This window comes from Hyla sarda, chromosome 1, assembly GCF_029499605.1.
Source record: "Hyla sarda isolate aHylSar1 chromosome 1, aHylSar1.hap1, whole genome shotgun sequence".
NCBI lineage: Eukaryota > Metazoa > Chordata > Amphibia > Anura > Hylidae > Hyla > Hyla sarda.
The window spans coordinates 613,763,593-613,784,377 of NC_079189.1; the positions used below are offsets into that span (position 1 = coordinate 613,763,593).

General features: G+C 44.2%; 2 protein-coding genes across 2 annotated transcripts in view; both read left to right on the forward strand.

Moving 5' to 3' along the window:
* The window catches only part of LOC130308049 (zinc finger protein 420-like), a 125,091-nt gene that overhangs the window by 15,138 nt on the left and 89,168 nt on the right, over positions 1–20,785 (forward strand). The gene's annotated exons all lie outside the window — the stretch shown is intronic.
* LOC130298339 (gastrula zinc finger protein XlCGF8.2DB-like) lies at positions 7,048–10,602 on the forward strand. Its single transcript, XM_056551270.1, has 2 exons — positions 7,048–7,204; positions 9,436–10,602. The coding sequence occupies exons 1-2, from the start codon at positions 7,153–7,155 to the stop codon at positions 10,494–10,496; spliced, it is 1,113 nt and encodes a 370-aa protein (XP_056407245.1). The 5' UTR covers positions 7,048–7,152; the 3' UTR covers positions 10,497–10,602.

Here is a 20,785-nt window from a genome sequence, read left to right on the forward strand (position 1 = left end):
AAACCCCAGAGGTCAATACAGGAATATGGGTGCACTACTGTGGTAGATGTAAACAATGACATTGGCTAATCCCTCAACACTGATGTTAAAATTGAGACATTCGCCAGTGTATCCTTAGATGAAGGACACACCAGAGCCCGCACACCAACGCCAAGGTTTCTCAAGTGGCACGGGACCTAACGCTAATCCTACCTATTCGTGATAAGCAAAAACCAGGGGCCAGTGGGCAATTACAGCAGCATTAGGTCCGACTAACAGCCTCCTCCCAGTTACCTCCAGTGTGACTGAGCACACATACAATGGGAGGAGGGAGAGACAGGCTACAAGCCCCACCTAAGTTGGCTGATATGTGCTGCCGGCCTCACAGGTGAACCTTAATGCTGCCTTAATAGTGATCAAGGTGCATTAACATATGGAGTTTATACACCTCCAAGTTTAAGATTTAAACAATAACAAAGACGTGGTCTCAAATGGCAGGAGGTGCTCAACCCCAAATGCAGTTGTGCAATGTCATTGTATACATCTACCACAGTAGTGCATCTATATTCCTGTATTGTATTATTCTAATTGTTACACATCCACACCGTATATCTGGTGTAGGATTCTATTGTGGCACTTGTAGTCCGCTGCAGGCATCCTCCATTGTATACATATTATGCTGGGGATCGCCCCTAGCAACAGACTACAAGGGCAGGATCTGCTCCCCCAGTATAAATGCACAACTGCATTTGGGGTTGAGCACCTCCAGCCATTTGAGACCACATCTTTGTTATCGTTTAACCCCTTAAGGACCTGGTTTTTTTTCCGTTTTTGCATTTTAGTTTTTTGCTCCTTGCCTTTAAAAAATCATAACCCTTTCAATTTTGCACCTAAAAATCCATATGATGGCTTATTTTTTGCGCCACCAATTCTACTTTGTAATGGCGTCAGTCATTTTACCCCAAAAATCTATGGTGAAACGGAAAAAAAAATCATTGTGCGACAAAATTGAAAAAAAAAACGCTGTTTTGTAAATTTTGGTGGCTGCCGTTTCTACGTAGTAAATTTTTCGGTAAAAATGACACCTTCTCTTTATTCTGTAGGTCCATACAATTAAAATGATCCCCTACTTATATAGGTTTGATTTTGTCGCACTTCTGGAAAAAATCATAACTACATGCAGGAAAATTTATACGTTTAAAAATGTCATCTTCTGACCCCTATAACTTTTTTATATTTCCGTGTATGGGGCGGTATATGGCTCATTTTTTGCACCGTGATCTGAAGTTTTTAACGGTACCATTTTTGCATTGATAGGCCTTATTAAATGATATAAAAAGTGACCAAAAATGCACTATTTTGGACTTTGGAATTTTTTTGCGCGCACGCCATTGACCGAGCGGTTTAATTAACGATATATATTTTTATAATTCGGACATTTCCGCACGCGGTGATACCATATATTTTTATTTTTATTTACACTGTGTTTTTTTTTTTTTAATGGGAAATGGGGGGTGATTCAAACTTTTAATAGGGGAGGAGTTAAATGATATTCATTCACTTTTTTTTCCCACTTTTTTTTTGCAGTGTTATAGCTCCCATAGGGACCTATAACACTGCACACACTGATCTCTTATACTGACCATTGTTATCCCATAGGCCCTCCCGCTGTCCTGTAAGCTGTTCGGGATGCCGCGATTTCACCGCGGCTATCCCGAACAGCCCACTGAGTTAACCGGCAGCTTTTACTTTCACTTTTAGCCTCGCGGCTCAGCTCTGAGCGCGCGGCTAAAGGATTAATAGCGCGCGGCGCCGCTATCGGCGCTGCACGCTATTAGCGGCAGGTCCCAGCTTCACCATGACGCCGGGCCCGCCGTGATATGATGCGGGGTTACCGTGTAACCCCGCGTTATATCACGGGAGCAGGACCAAGGACGTACCTGTACGTCCTTGGTCCTTAAGGGGTTAAATCCCAAACCCCAGAGGTGTCTGGCAGGAGCTGATCTCCTCCACTGACACAACCTGAAGCCTGTCTAGCCGGATATACATGTGTATGAGGGTCCTGAGGTTATTGATCCATCATCTTAATTCAATGTTCCACTTCTTGGAGACCTGCAGCTATGGGGCTCAGATAACAACTCCTGTCATTTTTGGTCATGATAATTAATTACTTTGTCTTCTTGTATAAAACATTCAAAGTGACTACTACTGTCTGATAGTTTATACAATTTTTTTTTTTACATCTTATGAATCAGGGAGAAGATCTGAACTATATTAATGATATAAACATAATAGTAAAAGAAGAGACAGATGTGAGCGGTGATGAGCAGAATATGGAGGATATTCCTACAGGTAACCGGGCAGGTGAGAAGTAATCGCTAAATGCAGAGTCACAGATTCGGCTCAGTCACCAGCTGCAACAATTGTGTTTGGAATATTATCACTATACATATTACCATCATAATGTTACTGACCAAATCCTGTATACTGAGACCAATATTACCAATAATACCAGTGTACAAGGATGAATATTATCACTATACATATTACAATCATACTGTAACTGACCAAATCCTGTATACTTAGACCAATATTACCAATAATACCGGTATACAGAGGAATATTATCACTATACATATTACCATCATAATGTTACTGACCAAATCCTGTATACTGAGACCAATATTACCAATAATACCAGTGTACAAGGATGAATATTATCACTATACATATTACAATCATACTGTAACTGACCAAATCCTGTATACTTAGACCAATATTACCAATAATACTGGTATACAAAGAGGAATATTATCACTATACATATTACCATCATAATGTTACTGACCAAATCCTGTATACTGAGACCAATATTACCAATAATATCAGTATACAAGGAGGAATATTATCACTATACATATTACCATCATAATGTTACTGACCAAATCCTGTATACTGAGATCAATATTACCAATAATATCAGTATACAAGACTAAGTGTTTACAGTGACATCCAGGAGGTGTCTTCTCCGATCAGAGTTGATCACTTTTCATATCTTTTCCATCTGGTCCACATCGCTGCTCTTTTGGACAAACCTCTTAAGCTCCTCATGTTTCCAGCTCCAACTCTTGACTCCATTTTCCATGCAGAGTGACTATATCCTCTGCCAGATGTCACCGGGCGGTGGCTGTACCTGGCAGACATCACTTGCTACTCCAGGACACTTGTAAGCCACAGTCCTAATGCAGCTTGTAGTATACAAGTAGTGGGGAGAGCCAAGAACACAGACACAGTTGAAACCAGTGCTCCCCTGAGGAGCTAAGACATATACTCCAGATCCCCAGAGGAGCGCCCCTTCTCTGTCAGGCCCAGTCTTCTGGGACTAAAGCAAATGCCAAAACAGCCTAAGTAATGTCATAGTGGCAGCGACACATTCACTGTAAAGCTGCCGGTTGGCAACCACCAGTATACCATGTGTCCCGGTTCTTGCCAGTGTCAGGCGACATTCTCTGTGCCATGTGTCTGCTGTATTTTCTGGGGTTCCTGCTCTGGGCTCTGGTGTGTCTTTTGCTGCAATTGCCACTAGGGGCCGCCCGTGAGCACTGGCTGAGTTTTATAGAACCAGCGTGCACGTCCTAATGGATCCTCCTCTAATCCTAGCCAGGCACTGCATATATAAGTTTGCCATTGTTTGGCAGGATGTCAATGCCGCTAACAGTTGCATAAACTTCTGGTCCACCAAGTCAGCAGTGCATGCAGGGTGATGGGGGGAGCAGCACCCCGCCAAGCCAGGAGAGCTGGGGAATAGAGGCGGAGAGGGAGCAGAAGCCGAGGAGACCCCCCCGAGGTTCTTGTAAATTGGCTGAGAGTCCTCGCAGCATGTGCAGAAACTTGAGAGACCAAGGGAGTAGGAGCAGAGGAGTCTCGCCCGGCATGTTCCTCAGCACTCAGAGGGCCCTCGTCCGAGGAGATCTTGTCTCCCCCCAGGACTGTCTGGCAGCCTCGACTGCTAGTTTGACCTTTTTGTATTGGCTTCTCAGGCCCCCCATGGCCGCCATTAGCAGCGCAGAGCTGCAGCAAAGTCCCAGAAGAGCACCGTAGACACCTCGCAGGAAAGATGCTCTGTACAGTCACAGAGCCCACACAGTAACTGCCCGGCAGAGGAACAGTGACTGCACCAAAGATGCCCTGTAGATACAGTAGATGCACAGCAGATGCACAGAGCGTGCACAGTAGATGCGGTGAAGGCACAGCAGATGCGCAGTTAAGTCACTGGAGATGTAGAACCAATGCACAGCAAAGTCACTGGAGATGCTCAGCAATTGCCCAGTGGGGGCACGGTAGATGCAAGGTAGGTGCAAAGTAAAGTTACAGTAGATGCTCAGCAGATGCTCAGTGAAGTCGCAGTAGATACTCAGCAGATGCACAGTGAAGTCGCAGTAGATGCTCAGCAGATGCACAGTGAAGTCACAGTAGATGCTCAGCAGATGCACAGTGAAATCACAGCAGATACTCAGCAGATGCACAGTGAAGTCGCAGTAGATACTCAGCAGGTGCACAGTGAAGTCACAGTAGATGCTCAGTAGATGCACAGTGAAGTCACAGTAGATGCTCAGCAGATGCACAGTGAAGTCGCAGTAGATGCTCAGTAGATGCTCAGTGAAGTCACAGTAGATACTCAGCAGATGCACAGTGAAGTTGCAGTAGATACTCAGTAGATGCACAGTGAAGTCACAGTACTCAGTAGATGCACAGTGAAGTCTCAGTAGATACTCAGCAGATGCACAGTGAAGTCACAGTAGATGCTCAGCAGATGCACAGTGAAGTCACAGTAGATACTCAGTAGATGCACAGTGAAGTCACAGTAGATGCTCAGTAGATGCTCAGTGAAGTCACAGTAGATATTCAGCAGGTGCACAGTGAAGTCGCAGTAGATGCCAGATGCACAGTGAAGTCACAGTAGATGCTCAGCAGATGCACAGTGAAGTCTCAGTAGATGCTCAGCAGATGCACAGTGAAGTCACAGTAGATACTCAGCAGATGCACAGTGAAGTCGCAGTAGATGCTCAGCAGATGCTCAGTGAAGTTGCAGTAGATACTCAGTAGATGCACAGTGAAGTCACAGTAGATGCTCAGCAGATGCACAGTGAAGTCTCAGTAGATGCTCAGCAGATGCACAGTGAAGTCACAGTAGATACTCAGCAGATGCACAGTGAAGTCGCAGTAGATGCTCAGCAGATGCTCAGTGAAGTTGCAGTAGATACTCAGTAGATGCACAGTGAAGTCACAGTAGATGCTCAGTAGATGCACAGTGAAGTCACAGTAGATACTCAGTAGATGCACAGTGAAGTCACAGTAGATACTCAGCAGGTGCACAGTGAAGTCACAGTAGATACTCAGCAGATGCACAGTGAAGTCACAGTAGATGCTCAGCAGATGCACAGTGAAGTCACAGTAGATACTCAGCAGATGCACAGTGAAGTCACAGTAGATACTCAGCAGATGCACAGTGAAGTCGCAGTAGATGCTCAGCAGATGCACAGTGAAGTCGCAGTAGATGCTCAGTAGAGGCACAGTGAAGTCACAGTAGATACTCAGTAGATGCACAGTGAAGTCGCAGTAGATAATCAGTAGATGCACAGTGAAGTCACAGTAGATACTCAGCAGATGCACAGTGAAGTCACAGTAGATGCTCAGTAGATGCACAGTGAAGTCACAGTAGATACTCAGTAGATGCACAGTGAAGTCGCAGTAGATAATCAGTAGATGCACAGTGAAGTCACAGTAGATACTCAGCAGGTGCACAGTGAAGTCGCAGTAGATAATCAGTAGATGCACAGTGAAGTCGCAGTAGATGCTCAGTAGATGCACAGTGAAGTCGCAGTAGATAATCAGTAGATGCACAGTGAAGTCACAGTAGATACTCAGCAGATGCACAGTGAAGTCACAGTAGATGCTCAGTAGATGCACAGTGAAGTCACAGTAGATACTCAGCAGAGTCACAGTAGATACTCAGTAGATGCACAGTGAAGTCACAGTAGATACTCAGCAGATGCACAGTGAAGTCGCAGTAGATGCTCAGCAGATGCACAGTGAAGTCGCAGTAGATGCTCAGTAGATGCACAGTGAAGTCGCAGTAGATGCTCAGCAGATGCACAGTGAAGTCGCAGTAGATACTCAGCAGATGCACAGTGAAGTCGCAGTAGATGCTCAGTAGATGCACAGTGAAGTCGCAGTAGATGCTCAGCAGATGCACAGTGAAGTCGCAGTAGATACTCAGCAGGTGCACAGTGAAGTCGCAGTAGATGCTCAGCAGATGCACAGTGAAGTCGCAGTAGATACTCAGCAGGTGCACAGTGAAGTCGCAGTAGATAATCAGTAGATGCACAGTGAAGTCGCAGTAGATGCTCAGCAGATGCACAGTGAAGTCGCAGTAGATGCTCAGTAGATGCACAGTGAAGTCGCAGTAGATACTCAGCAGGTGCACAGTGAAGTCGCAGTAGATAATCAGTAGATGCACAGTGAAGTCGCAGTAGATAATCAGTAGATGCACAGTGAAGTCGCAGTAGACGTTCAGTAGATGCAGTACAGGCACAGCCACTGCAAGATGGAATCACTGGGAGCCACAATGGGTGCACATAAGCAACAGGATAGGATCTGAAGGTTCATTACAGAAGGGCTTCTACAGTACAGATGATAGGGACAATTGGGGGGGGGGGGGATCCTTTTCATATCCACCAGCCCGTCCCCAAGCTCAAGCAGCCAGCCACCAACCTCACACAGGTGTATCAGTAGCAACGGGCCTCAGAGCCAGCAAGTGCAAGAGCCTCCAGGATCAGCAGAGGGGACCAAGGGTTAATGTCGCTCCCGATGCGCAAGCATCAGCAGCCGTCCCCGGCACTCTCCTTCACCAGGACGCGGGAGTCACCCAGGCAACCACTGGCTCTGCCCACGAAGGTCAAGAAATGGCAGCCGCCTCCCTATACCCAGGGCCTGCTGTCTGGCTCCTGCACTCGCCCGTCGGACCACAGGCACCTCCACTCAACGCCAGAAGCCTTCACCGCCCTCCTCCGTGACTCCAGCCGCAGCAGGGCTTCCACCGCAGCTCCACAGCATTCCCCGGCAACAGCCACGGGCGCCCGCACCAGCCGGTCTCACAGCTCGCCGTCCAGGATGTCGCACACTGCACCTCCCGACTCCCCTGCACCACCGGAGTACTCTGCAGGTGGGTTGGAGCCCCAACTGATAATAATTCAGGATATTCAGAGCTGGGTCAGCGGGAGCACAGCGAGGTGCGACCGCTCAGCTCTCCATGCAAGCCACGCCCCTCCGCTATTCAGAGTTCTATCGGCAATTCGACCAGAAGGACGGGAGTTTAGCGGAGAGAAAAAAAAAGTGTAAGCACTATTTTTTTTCTCCGCTAAATTCCTGTAAAATGACCGGATCACCGACGGACCCCCATGCAAGTGAATTGGGTCCGTTGGGACCCGATAGTAGCACCTTGCATCCGACCTGTTTTAGAGTCCGATTGGCTCAACAACAAAAAAAGGGGGAAAAAAGATGATCGGACCTTTAAAGGGGTACTCCACTGGAAAACATTTTTTTTTTAAATCAACTGGTGCCAGAAAGTTAAACAGATTTGTATATTAGGAGAAAGCATAGGATAAGGTGGAGCCAGCACTGTGTAAAATCATTCCTTTATTGAAATCCAGGTTTAATGTCCATAGACAAGCAGAAGAAAAAATGAGCACTAGTTCAACAGTGCATGTGTGCAAGGTTGGAGCACCTCTAGACGCCGACGCGTTTCAGGCCGCTTGGCCCTTAGTCATGGCGTACATGTTTTCTCTCCAACACACTCTTTTATACTGAGGAAGCCTAATGTTCACCTCCCACAAGGGGAGGGGAAACAAGGACCAACCCATTTGAACAACCAACTTTATTGTCCTGAGTGCAATAAAGACATCAAAGAAAAAACCAGGGTATTCAGGGACACAAATTTCAAACTTTATTGTTTTAGAAAAAAGGACATACATTTAAAAACATTTTAAAAAAAGGGGGGTTACAGAATACCAAGATGGTCCTACAAATGCACAACCGGAGGTCCATAAAGCAACAGGTTAATCACCAGGAAATATCTATATATACAAATGGCTATAAAGAGCCTACTTTATAATAGCAAAAGTGTCCCAGCTAATGGCTATGGTAGCAGAAGTGTCCCAGCTAGTGGCTATATTTAGTAAGGTAACAGCCATATACATTTATACATATAGCAAGAGGATGTTAGTATCACCTTCTAAGGACACACCAGGACCTCCGTCACCCAACGTTTCGCAATTAAATGCTTCTTCCGGGGCCCCCTGCGATCTCTCTGTACGGGGGGCCAGGCTCTCCGGTCAGATAGCGGGTGTCGACCTCCGCACGAAGCGGCGGCCGTCACGCCCCCTCAATACATCTCTATGGCAGAGAGATTGGCTCTGCCATAGAGTTGTATTGAGGGGGCGTGTCGGCCGCCGCTTCGTGCGGAGGTCGACACGTCCCCTTCCCGCGGGCTGTCGGGGCTCCGTACAGGAGATCGCAGGGGGCCCCAGCGGTCGGATCCCCCGCGATCTCAAACTTATCCCCTATCCTTAGGATAGGGGATAAGCTGTTCACCACTGGGTTCACCACTGGACTACTCCTTTAAGTACTAAACGCCCTTTAAAAAAACGAATTCAAGAGCCTATTCGGCAGTCAACAGGTCCCCTCACTAGTGGTATGTCTAATGTGTCAAGACATTTCTTTTCAGTCCATAATGGTGATGTCTCAAAATTGACATTTTCTGCATTAAAAAAAATTTTTTAAAAATGTTTTCAAACAAAAGAGGAGGTGGCAAAATACGGCACCTACATAACAGAGAAGCCGTGTGGATTTATCTATTTAACAGCATTTATCCTTTTGGTTTGAATAACAGAACAGACCTAATCCTCCACTATTTAGTATTTGTTTGTAAATTTCTTTGTAAATTATATTTTTTCTATATTTTTGCTCCTTTTTGTTTTTTTTGCAAGCACCTTTTTTTATCATGTTTGTTTTTATTGCACTCAGGACAATCAAGTTGGTTGTTCAGATGGGTAAGCCTAAGAGAGAGGCAGGGAGGGAGTTTACCGATGGCAAATGAGAAGTGACGCGGCCGCACCGGACGTTATACGGTCCCACATTCTGGAAAACCTTACATCACGGCACTTTCCTTGAGCCATGTGCAGAGAGAGTGACATCACTGATCCAACCAGAGCGGAGACGTCAACAGGTAAAGGTGGAAAAAGCCCAAACCTTAGAAAGGCTTCAAGGAAAGCAAATGTAGCTATTTACAAAAATGTGTATTTTGACATGTTCTACAAGGTTACGTAGGGTCTTTAAGATGCAAATACTCCTTTAAGGGGTTAAAGTTATTAAAATCTGTTTTGTTCTTTTTGGCAGATTCTTGTAGCAGGAGATCAGAGGAGAATCTTATATCTTCAGATTATAAAGCAGATGATGATATCACACAAGATACATATGAAGAACATTCCATTATCCCAGATACACCCTCAGCCCTTCACAGCCAAGATCTGTCATCTCATCCTTATATACAGGTCCTGTCTTCTCACTCATCACAGGATGTTCAGCAAAATAAGGAGAAGCTATTTTCATGTTCAGCATGTTGGCAATGTTTTATTAAGAAGTCCGATCTTGTTAAACATCAAAGAACTCACTCAGGGGAGAAGCCATTTTTATGTTCAGAATGTGGGAAATGTTTTACTCAGAAATCAGATCTTGTTAAACATCAAAGAACTCACACAGGAGAGAAGCCATTTTCATGTGCTGAATGTGGGAAATGTTTTACCGAGAAGTCAAATCTTTCTAAGCATCAAAGAACTCACACAGGGGAGAAGCTATTTTCGTGTTTAGAATGTGGGAAAGGTTTTTCTCAGAAATCAGATCATATTAAACATCAAAGAACTCACACAGGGGAGAAGCCATTTGCATGTGTAGAATGTGGGAGATGTTTTACTCAGCAATCAAGTCTTCTTCAACATCAAAAAATTCACACAGGAGAGAAGCCATTTACATGTTCACTTTGTGGGAAATGTTTTAGTCAAAAATCAGACCTTGTTAAACATCAAAGAACTCACACAGGGGAGAAGCCATTTCCATGTGCAGAATGTGGGAAATGTTTTACTGAGAAATCACATCTTGTTACACATCAAAGAACTCACACAGGAGAGAAGCCATTTTCATGTGCAGAATGTGGGAAATGTTTTATTGAAAAATCTAATCTTGTTAAACATCAAAAAATTCACTTAGGGGAGAAGCCATTTTCATGTGCAGAATGTGGGAAACGTTTTATTGAGAAATCCAATCTTGTTCAACATCAAAAAACTCACACTGGGGAGAAGCTGTTTTCATGCTCAGAATGTGGGAAATGTTTTATTGAGAGGTCAACGCTTATTAGACATCTAAGAATTCACACAGGAGAGAAGCCAATTCAGAGCACTTAATGATGCAGATAACACATCTATATATTCACCATGTACATAGGATATCTGACATTTATACATATATCATATACTGCATCTCCAAACTTGTTCCCAATTGTTAATAAAAGTTTTCTTTTAGAACGTAGTCACCGATCCAGCGATGTCATCACTATAGTTTACATGGTAGGAGAAGAGTATGATATATGGTTGTGATATTCACTGCTCCTCATGGAGAAGACCCAACAGGCATAATCCATGGGGAGCTGCTACTGGAGACCCAAACACCTCAGAAAGGAGTTACTTATAGACATTATACACATTGCATCAAAAGCAAACGTCAAAACTGCAATCCTGTTGTGGTGAAACAATAAGTCACACAATTCAAAATGTAATGCCCCAACGCGTGTGTACCCTCTGTACCACCTACCAGTTTGACTTTGGCCCAACTTGGGAGCAGAGTCTAAGTTTTAGCCTGGTTTTTACCCTTTATGCTGATTGAGGTTACAGAAGCTGGACCACTACTGCAGGGGAGATGCCAGGTCACTACTGCAAGAGTGGTTTTGGTTCGGTGGCTGCTGGCCTAGCAGGCCAGGACTCCCCAGTGTCAAGTATTGGAGATACAGGCAGGAGAGGCAAGCTGACATTGTAGGTGGTAGTAGCACAGCCGTGTACAAAGCAACTAAATACGTGTTATAGCTGAGAAGCTCAGATGCAGCCAGGTGGTGTAAAATTAGAATACAGAGTTGTGGTTGACAGTCCAGATCATACACATAAGGTCGACAAGGTACAGGAGGATTAGAGATCAGATGAGACGTAGTCAGGAAACAGGTAAGATCCTGCCAAAGCAAGGGTGCCTGGGGCAGGGAACCTGATGGCCACACACACACACACACACACCCTAGACTGGCAGGAGGGACACCCAGAAGGGCACCACACCTTGACAAATCCTAGTGACAAAAAAAGAACACAAACTTGAGCACAGTGACAAAACATATAAAATAAATAAGTGGATGTGCGCAGTGTGATACTGCCCGGACATCCGACAGGATCTATAAAAATTCCTCTTCAGATCAACAGTCAGAAGACCGGAACGCTAGAGGTGAGTGCTCAGAAGAGTGAGGGATAAAGTGTGTGCCGTCAGTCAAGTGGGGTCGCTACTCCCAAGTGAGTTCCGGCACCCTGGGGTCACCACTCATAGGCACTTCTGCACCTCTGCTCTTACCCTACCCGAACCTTAGGGCGAGATCTAGAGAGTGCAGGTCGCTTCAGGGTCTGACGCCCGGACATACAGCTGACCCTGGTACACCTGCACCACTCTGTGTGGTTCTCCATCCTGCCTTGGTGTCTTCCACACCGCCAACTTCCGATGCTCAACTAGTGCAGCACCCCTGCACATTTTACCTGGTTGCGGATAGGGTAAAACCTTCCGTCGGCCTCCCATGGTCCCAAATCACTGATGGAGAAGTTTCTCAAACCTAGTGGGAAAGCAGTAAGTTAGCCTGGGTCTGCTGCAAGTTGTCGGCAGAGGTCCCTGCTGGGACGTGCCCCAGAGCTCCTCGGAGAACGGACTCTATAAGGATATGGCAGCTGAGGAAGACAGACACGACGCACCAACCCACTGCGCTAAGATGAAGTGGAAGATCTGGAGAATCGTTCTAGAAGGAACAATATGTGGGTCTGCCTGAAACTGCTCTTAGCAGTCACTATATAGCAAAGAAGAAGAATGGCGCACTCACCGCAACTGTATCCTCAATCTATGGCATAAAAACATGTTCACGATAGGTGTACAGGAAAGGCAGCTGGATGGACTGAAGGCAGGGCCCAAATGGACAAGGGCGCCACAAATAATTTGCACCGCCCGTTACACGTATTAGTCTTTATAAAGGGGGTTATCCAGGAATCGAGCTTATTTCTTTCAAAAACAGCTCCTTCTCTGTCCCCAGGTTGGGTGTGGTATTACAACTTGGTGCCATTTACTTCAATGGAACTGAGCTGCAGAACCACGCCCAACCTGGAGACAGACAGGGAGTGTTTTTTTTTTAAAAGAAATAAGCTCTGTTTCTCAATTCCTGGATAACCCCTTTAAATACACTCAGCAACTCGCTGTAAGGGTGTGTTTCATTACGGTTTCATAAAAAAAAAACTGTATGCAAACGTACAGAAAACTGCCCATAGACTTCCCATTCAAAACTGTATGCACCATGATCTATACGGTTGTCTCAGTTTTTCAGACCATACAGTTTTTAACTTTTTTCCAGACAGAAAACCATGGCCTATCACGGTGTTTGGTCAGGACGAAAAACCGTATATGTTTTTTTACCATGGGAGTCAATGGGAACCGTACAGAACCGTATGTGCGTACTGTTCCATCCGGTTTTCACCATACGGTTTTTTACTTTGCACAGTTTTTTTTCCTTGGAATTTCACTAAAACAAGTGAAACTTTATCAAAAATGGATGCAACCGGACATTATTTTTCAAACCGTACATGGTTTTCAACCGTATACAGCTAAAAACTTGTACACACATTTTGATACAGTTTAGTCCGGTTTTGAGGAATCCGTTTTTAGTATCAAAAACCTGATATGGGAACTGTATTGCCAAAACGTGGTGTGAACCCGGCCTTACGATGTACAAAGTAGAAATCAAGACCGGCACATGCACAACATGGAGGGCATGGTTATCATGGGAAGAAATCCTCTATGGCAGCGGTCCATATAAATTACGCCAGGGGTGGGGCTGAGTCCATATAAAGAAGCAAACAGCAAATAGAATAGTAGAGAAGCAAACTGCACTCACCATGCGTAATGTGGCTTTATGGCGGTAGATAAAGCAGGGGTATATCCAGCAGGCAGAGGCAAAAGGAACAGGGGCGTACGCCCCTGTTCCTTTTGCCTCTGCCTGCTGGATATACCTCTGCTTTATCTGCCGCAATTAAAGGGGTATTCCATGAAAAAAACTTTTTTTTTTCATATCAACTGGCTCCAAAAAGTTAAACAGATTTGTAAATTATGTCTCTTTAAAAAAAAAAAAAAAAATCTTAATCCTTCCAGTACTTATCAGCTGCTGAAGTTGAGTTATTCTTTTCTGTCTGAGCACAGTGCTCTCTGTTGACACCTCTGTCTGTCTCAGGAACTGTCCAGAGCAGGAAAGGTTTGTTATGGGGATTTGCTCCTACTCTGGACAGTTCCCGAGACAGACAGAGGTGTCAGCAGAGAGCACTGGGGTCAGACAGACAAAAGAACAACTCAACTTCAGCAGCTAATAAGTACTGGAAGGATTAATATATTTTTAATAGAAGTTATTGATAAATCTGTTAAATTTTCTGGAGCCAGTTGATATGAAAAAAAAAATTCTCCTTTAAAAGGGGGTACTCCTGTGGAAAAAAGTTTTTTTTTTTTTTTTTTTTTTATCAACTGGTGCCAGAAAGTTAAACAAATTTGTAAATCACTTCTATTAAAAAAATCTTAATCCTTCCAGTACTTTTTAGGGGCTGTATACTAAAGAGAAATCCAAAAAAAGAAATGCATTTCCTCTGATGTCCTGTCCACAGTGCTCTCTGCTGACCTCTGCTGTCCATTTTAGGAACTGCTCAGAGCAGCATATGTTTGCTATGAGGATTTTCTCCTGCTCTGGACAGTTCCTAAAATGGACAGCAGAGGTCAGCAGAGAGCACTGTGGTCGTGACATCAGAGGAAATGCATTTCTTTTTTGGATTTCTCTTTAGCATACAGCCCCTAAAAAGTACTGGAAGGATTAAGATTTTTTTTATAGAAGTGATTTACAAATCTGTTTAACTTTCTGGCACCAGTTGATTTAAATTTTTTTTTTTTTTTAAACGGGAGTACCCCTTTAAACCACATTACGCTTAGTGAGGGCAGTCTGCTTTCTGCTCTTCGATTTGCTGTTCACTGTTACTATAGCAACAAATAGACGATTTACCGGAAAATGCAACGACATTAAAACATGTAAATAAACAGACACAAAAGAATATCGCAACAATACAATTTTTTATTTTTTTTATTTTTAATATACGGCAACTTAACCGATAGTTAACCAAAAAAAAATAAAAAAAATCTTACACCATTGGAACAGCAATTAAAGGGATAAAACAAAATACAGAAAAATACTGGTTCACAAATATGGGTCCCATTGGTCATTTCAGGTTTGGTAACTGCTCTGTACGACAGACAGGAACATCAGATTGGGTAGTCACTATTTCAGCTTGCGGAATTCCACCTAAAACTAAAAGCCCATAGACTTCTATGGGATTCCGCAGTCCCATGCACACTTCTGAATTTCCGCTCGCGGAAATTCAGAAGTGTGAATGGGACTGCGGAATCCCATAGAAGTCTATGGGCTTTAATTTGAGGTGGAAATTCGGAAGTGTGAATGCCAGAACGTGAGTGACAGAAAAGAACAACTCAACTTCAGCAGCTGATAAGTACTGGAAGGATTAAGATTTTTTTTTTATTTTTTTTTATAGAATTAATTTAAAAAATTTGTTTAGCTTTCTAGAGCCTGTTGATATGAAAAAAAATGTGTTTTTTTTTTTTTACTGGAATACCCCTTTTACTTTGTTTGGGAGATAGTATATTTATTGCTATAGTAACAATGAGTTGATCAGTGTATTTAAAAAGACTAGTACGGGTGACGCCACTATGGGCTCGAGAAAGCACCAGACGGTGCAGAACATTAGTTGCCCCGTCGTCCGTTTCTCCCCCTGCCTCCATTCCATCCCGCTGCCTTGCCTGTACGCCCTCTATCATGATTGGTTTTATGCCACAAATAACGTTTAAAGATACAGTTGCGGTGCGTGTTCCATTCCTCTTCTTTGCTACATAGTATTTGTTGGACTTTATCCTGTGGTAGCTTGGGGGGGGGGGGGAAAGTAGGGTATATGGGGATGTAGCTGTGAGGTTACTAAAGGGTGCTTTCTTAACCCTTTCTATTCGTGACGCCAGGGTGAGGGCTATTCTCTGTATGCTTGTCCTACCGCCACCCGTCCCAAGAGCGATCGGGAGATTTGCAGAAACTTGTCGGAACTTTTACTAAAGATTTTATGCAAGAATGAACAGGAACAGTCCATATAACAAAGTCTGTTCGAGCTTGACAAGTGGTCGGGACCTCGTGAGTCTATTGAGCTTAGGAAGATAATTGTTGCGGTGATCCACTGGATTTAGGGGATTAGATTCCGTCCAGTAATCACGCTAGCTTTAGCGGGGATTGAGATTTTAACTCACGGTTTAGTTTTAGGCTGAGGCCGGCAGGTTTCTGGCCTAGCTTGTCTTTGTAAGTTGCGCAGATCCGTCCTGCTAGTCCGGCATCCACGAGAGCAGGAACCCAAGAGAGCGATCATTGGCTACAGCTCCCTTATATGGGCAGGGGCTGGACTAGAGCTGATTGGTCCATAACAACTGTCAATCTTCTGTACATAGAGTTATGGGTAAACATGTGACCAAGGACCTCCAAAGGTCCTCCAACATACCATAGAGGAATCAACATAGTCACATGACCGAAGGTCCTGCTATAATGCTACCAAGGTAAGCATACTAATATACATTATATTAAATATATACATTTAAACATTACAAAAAAGAGGCGACTAGGGGCTGTCCCACCTGGGGGACCCGACCACCATACAAGGTACCGGGACACCACAATCCCATTCATGTGTAGCACCACCGAACTTATATTAGAGGGTTGTATACAAATCACAGGGAGCTACTGGCCTGAGGGTTTCTAAGTCGCAGTGCCGGAGTCTTATCTATGTTGTTTGATGGATGGATGTTCTTGGAGGTCAGTTGTGCTCTTTGGAAATTCCAGAAACCCTGGGGCTTTTGGGTACCTGTAGAAAGAGCGCATAGAATTGGTCCCCCCTCCAAAGATGATACGTGATAAGTTATCATTCGTTACCTAAAAGGGGTACTCCGCTGCTCAAACAGTTCCGAACGCTGGAGTCTGTGCCGGGAGCACGTGAAGTCATAGCCCCGCCCCCTCATGCCGTCACCCATCCGCCCCCTCAATGCAAGTCTATGGGAAGGGGCGTGACGACAGTCACGCCCCCTCCCATAGACTTGCATTGAGGGGGCAGAGCTATGACGTCACAAGCTCCCAACACAGACTCCAGAGTTCGGAACAGTTTGTTCCAAACGCTGAGCGGTGGAGTACCCCTTTAACTTTGCTGACAAGGACCTGATCCTACGTACCAGAGCCCTGCACGGGACTGGTTTTTCAATCCCACCCGCTCCTGGAGGGCGTTTGCACCACTCCCGCTAAAATGTTTGTCCAATCCCGCTCACTCCTGTAGGGTGTTTGCTCTATTCCCGCTAACATGCAATGCTGCACTAACGTGCGGTGCTCTGCACATACAGTAACCCCCCGACATGCGATGGCCCCCACATATGATAAAATCGACATACGATGCTTTTATATGTCGGGGCCATCGCATTAACTGCTATCCGACAGCGCAAAATGCTTAAGCTGATGTCGGATAGAAGTTTAAGCATCCCTGGCAGGTTCGCTCACCTATCCCCGCTGCCCCGGGTCCACTTCGCGATCCTCCGGCGTCTTCTGCATCTTCTCCAGGGTCCGGGCCTCGCTTTCCGGCGTCGTTATTACGTCACTACGCACGCCGTCCCGGCACAGCAACATAATAACGTCACCAGAAAGCGAGGCCCCGACCCTGCAGAAGAAGCCGGAGGATCCCGAAGAAGACGCCGGAGCAGCGGGACAGCATCAGGAGCCCCTGGAACAGCAGCGGGAGCGGTGAGGACCTGGTCCGGAGCGGCGGGGACAGGTGAGTACAGCTTCCTATACTTTACATTGCACGGATCCCTCAACATACGATGGATTCGACAAACGATGGGTCGTTTGGAACGAATTACCATCGTATGTTAAGGGACCACTGTACTGCTATACTGGTGCCCGAAATGTTCATTGAAAAGCCGATGTCCCCCGATCAATAATCTATGGGTGGAGGAATCCGGACGTTCCATTATCTCTATCGAGTTCTATATTTTATTGTATTCACTTTCGCACTGACTGAAAAGAGATATACAGCTCTACTGTGTACACATACAGCTCAGCTACATGTACATTACACATATACAGCTCTACTGTGTACACATACAGCTCAGCTACATGTACATTACACATATACAGCTCTACTGTGTACACATACAGCTCAGCTACATGTACATTACATATATACAGCTCTACTGTGTACACATACAGCTCAGCTACATGTACATTACACATATACAGCTCTACTGTGTACACATACAGCTCAACTACATGTACATTACACATATACAGCTCTACTGTGTACACATACAGCTCAGCTACATGTACATTACACATATACAGCTCTACTGTGTACACATACAGCTCAGCTACATGTACATTACACATATACAGCTCTACTGTGTACACATACAGCTCAGCTACATGTACATTACACATATACAGCACTACTGTGTACACATACAGCTCAGCTACATGTACATTACACACATACAGCTCTACTGTGTACACATACAGCTCAGCTACATGCACATTACACATATACAGCTCTACTGTGTACACATACAGCTCAGCTACATGTACATTACACATATACAGCTCTACTGTGTACACATACAGCTCAGCTACATGCACATTACACATATACAGCACTACTGTGTACACATACAGCTCAGCTACATGTACATTACACACATACAGCTCTACTGTGTACACATACAGCTCAGCTACATGTACATTACACATATACAGCTCTACTGTGTACACATACAGCTCAGCTACATGTACATTACACATATACAGCTCTACTGTGTACACATACAGCTCAGCTACATGTACATTACACACATACAGCACTACTGTGTACACATACAGCTCAGCTACATGTACATTACACACATACAGCTCTACTGTGTACACATACAGCTCAGCTACATGTACATTACACATATACAGCTCTACTGTGTACACATACAGCTCAGCTACATGCATATTACACATATACAGCTCTACTGTGTACACATACAGCTCAGCTACATGCACATTACACATATACAGCTCTACTGTGTACACATACAGCTCAGCTACATGCACATTACACATATACAGCTCTACTGTGTACACATACAGCTCAGCTACATGCACATTACACATATACAGCTCTACTGTGTACACATACAGCTCAGCTACATGTACATTACACATATACAGCTCTACTGTGTACACATACAGCTCAGCTACATGTACATTACACATATACAGCACTACTGTGTACACATACAGCTCAGCTACATGTACATTACACACATACAGCTCTACTGTGTACACATACAGCTCAGCTACATGCACATTACACATATACAGCACTACTGTGTACACATACAGCTCAGCTACATGCACATTACACATATACAGCTCTACTGTGTACACATACAGCTCAGCTACATGTACATTACACATATACATCTCTACTGTGTACACATACAGCTCAGCTACATGTACATTACACATATACAGCTCTACTGTGTACACATACAGCTCAGCTACATGTACATTACACATATACAGCTCTACTGTGTACACATACAGCTCAGCTACATGCACATTACACACATACAGCTCTACTGTGTACACATACAGCTCAGCTACATGTACATTACACACATACAGCTCTACTGTGTACACATACAGCTCAGCTACATGTACATTACACACATACAGCTCTACCGTGTACACATACAGCTCAGCTACATGTACATTACACATATACAGCTCTACCGTGTACACATACAGCTCAGCTACATGTACATTACACATATACAGCTCTACTGTGTACACATACAGCTCAGCTACATGTACATTACACATAAACAGCTCTACTGTGTACACATACAGCTCAGCTACATGTACATTACACATATACAGCTCTACTGTGTACACATACAGCTCAGCTACATGTACATTACACATATACAGCTCTACTGTGTACACATACAGCTCAGCTACATGCACATTACACATATACAGCTCTACTGTGTACACATACAGCTCAGCTACATGTACATTACACATATACAGCTCTACTGTGTACACATACAGCTCAGCTACATGTACATTACACATATACAGCTCTACTGTGTACACATACAGCTCAGCTACATGCACATTACACATATACAGCTCTACTGTGTACACATACAGCTCAGCTACATGCACATTACACATATACAGATCTACTGTGTACACATACAGCTCAGCTACATGTACATTACACATATACAGCTCTACTGTGTACACATACAGCTCAGCTACATGTACATTACACACATACAGCACTACTGTGTACACATACAGCTCAGCTACATGTACATTACACACATACAGCTCTACTGTGTACACATACAGCTCAGCTACATGTACATTACACATATACAGCACTACTGTGTACACATACAGCTCAGCTACATGCACATTACACATATATAGCTCTACTGTGTACACATACAGCTCAGCTACATGCACATTACACATATACAGATCTACTGTGTACACATACAGCTCAGCTACATGTACATTACACATATACAGCTCTACTGTGTACACATACAGCTCAGCTACATGTGCATTACACACATACAGCACTACTGTGTACACATACAGCTCAGCTACATGTACATTACACACATACAGCTCTACTGTGTACACATACAGCTCAGCTACATGTACATTACACATATACAGCACTACTGTGTACACATACAGCTCAGCTACATGCACATTACACATATATAGCTCTACTGTGTACACATACAGCTCAGCTACATGTACATTACACATATACATCTCTACTGTGTACACATACAGCTCAGCTACATGTACATTACACATATACAGCTCTACTGTGTACACATACAGCTCAGCTACATGTACATTACACATATACAGCTCTACTGTGTACACATACAGCTCAGCTACATGTACATTACACATATACAGCTCTACTGTGTACACATACAGCTCAGCTACATGCACATTACACATATACAGCTCTACTGTGTACACATACAGCTCAGCTACATGCACATTACACATATACAGCTCTACTGTGTACACATACAGCTCAGCTACATGCACATTACACATATACAGCTCTACTGTGTACACATACAGCTCAGCTACATGTACATTACACACATACAGCTCTACTGTGTACACATACAGCTCAGCTACATGTACATTACACATATACAGCTCTACTGTGTACACATACAGCTCAGCTACATGTAC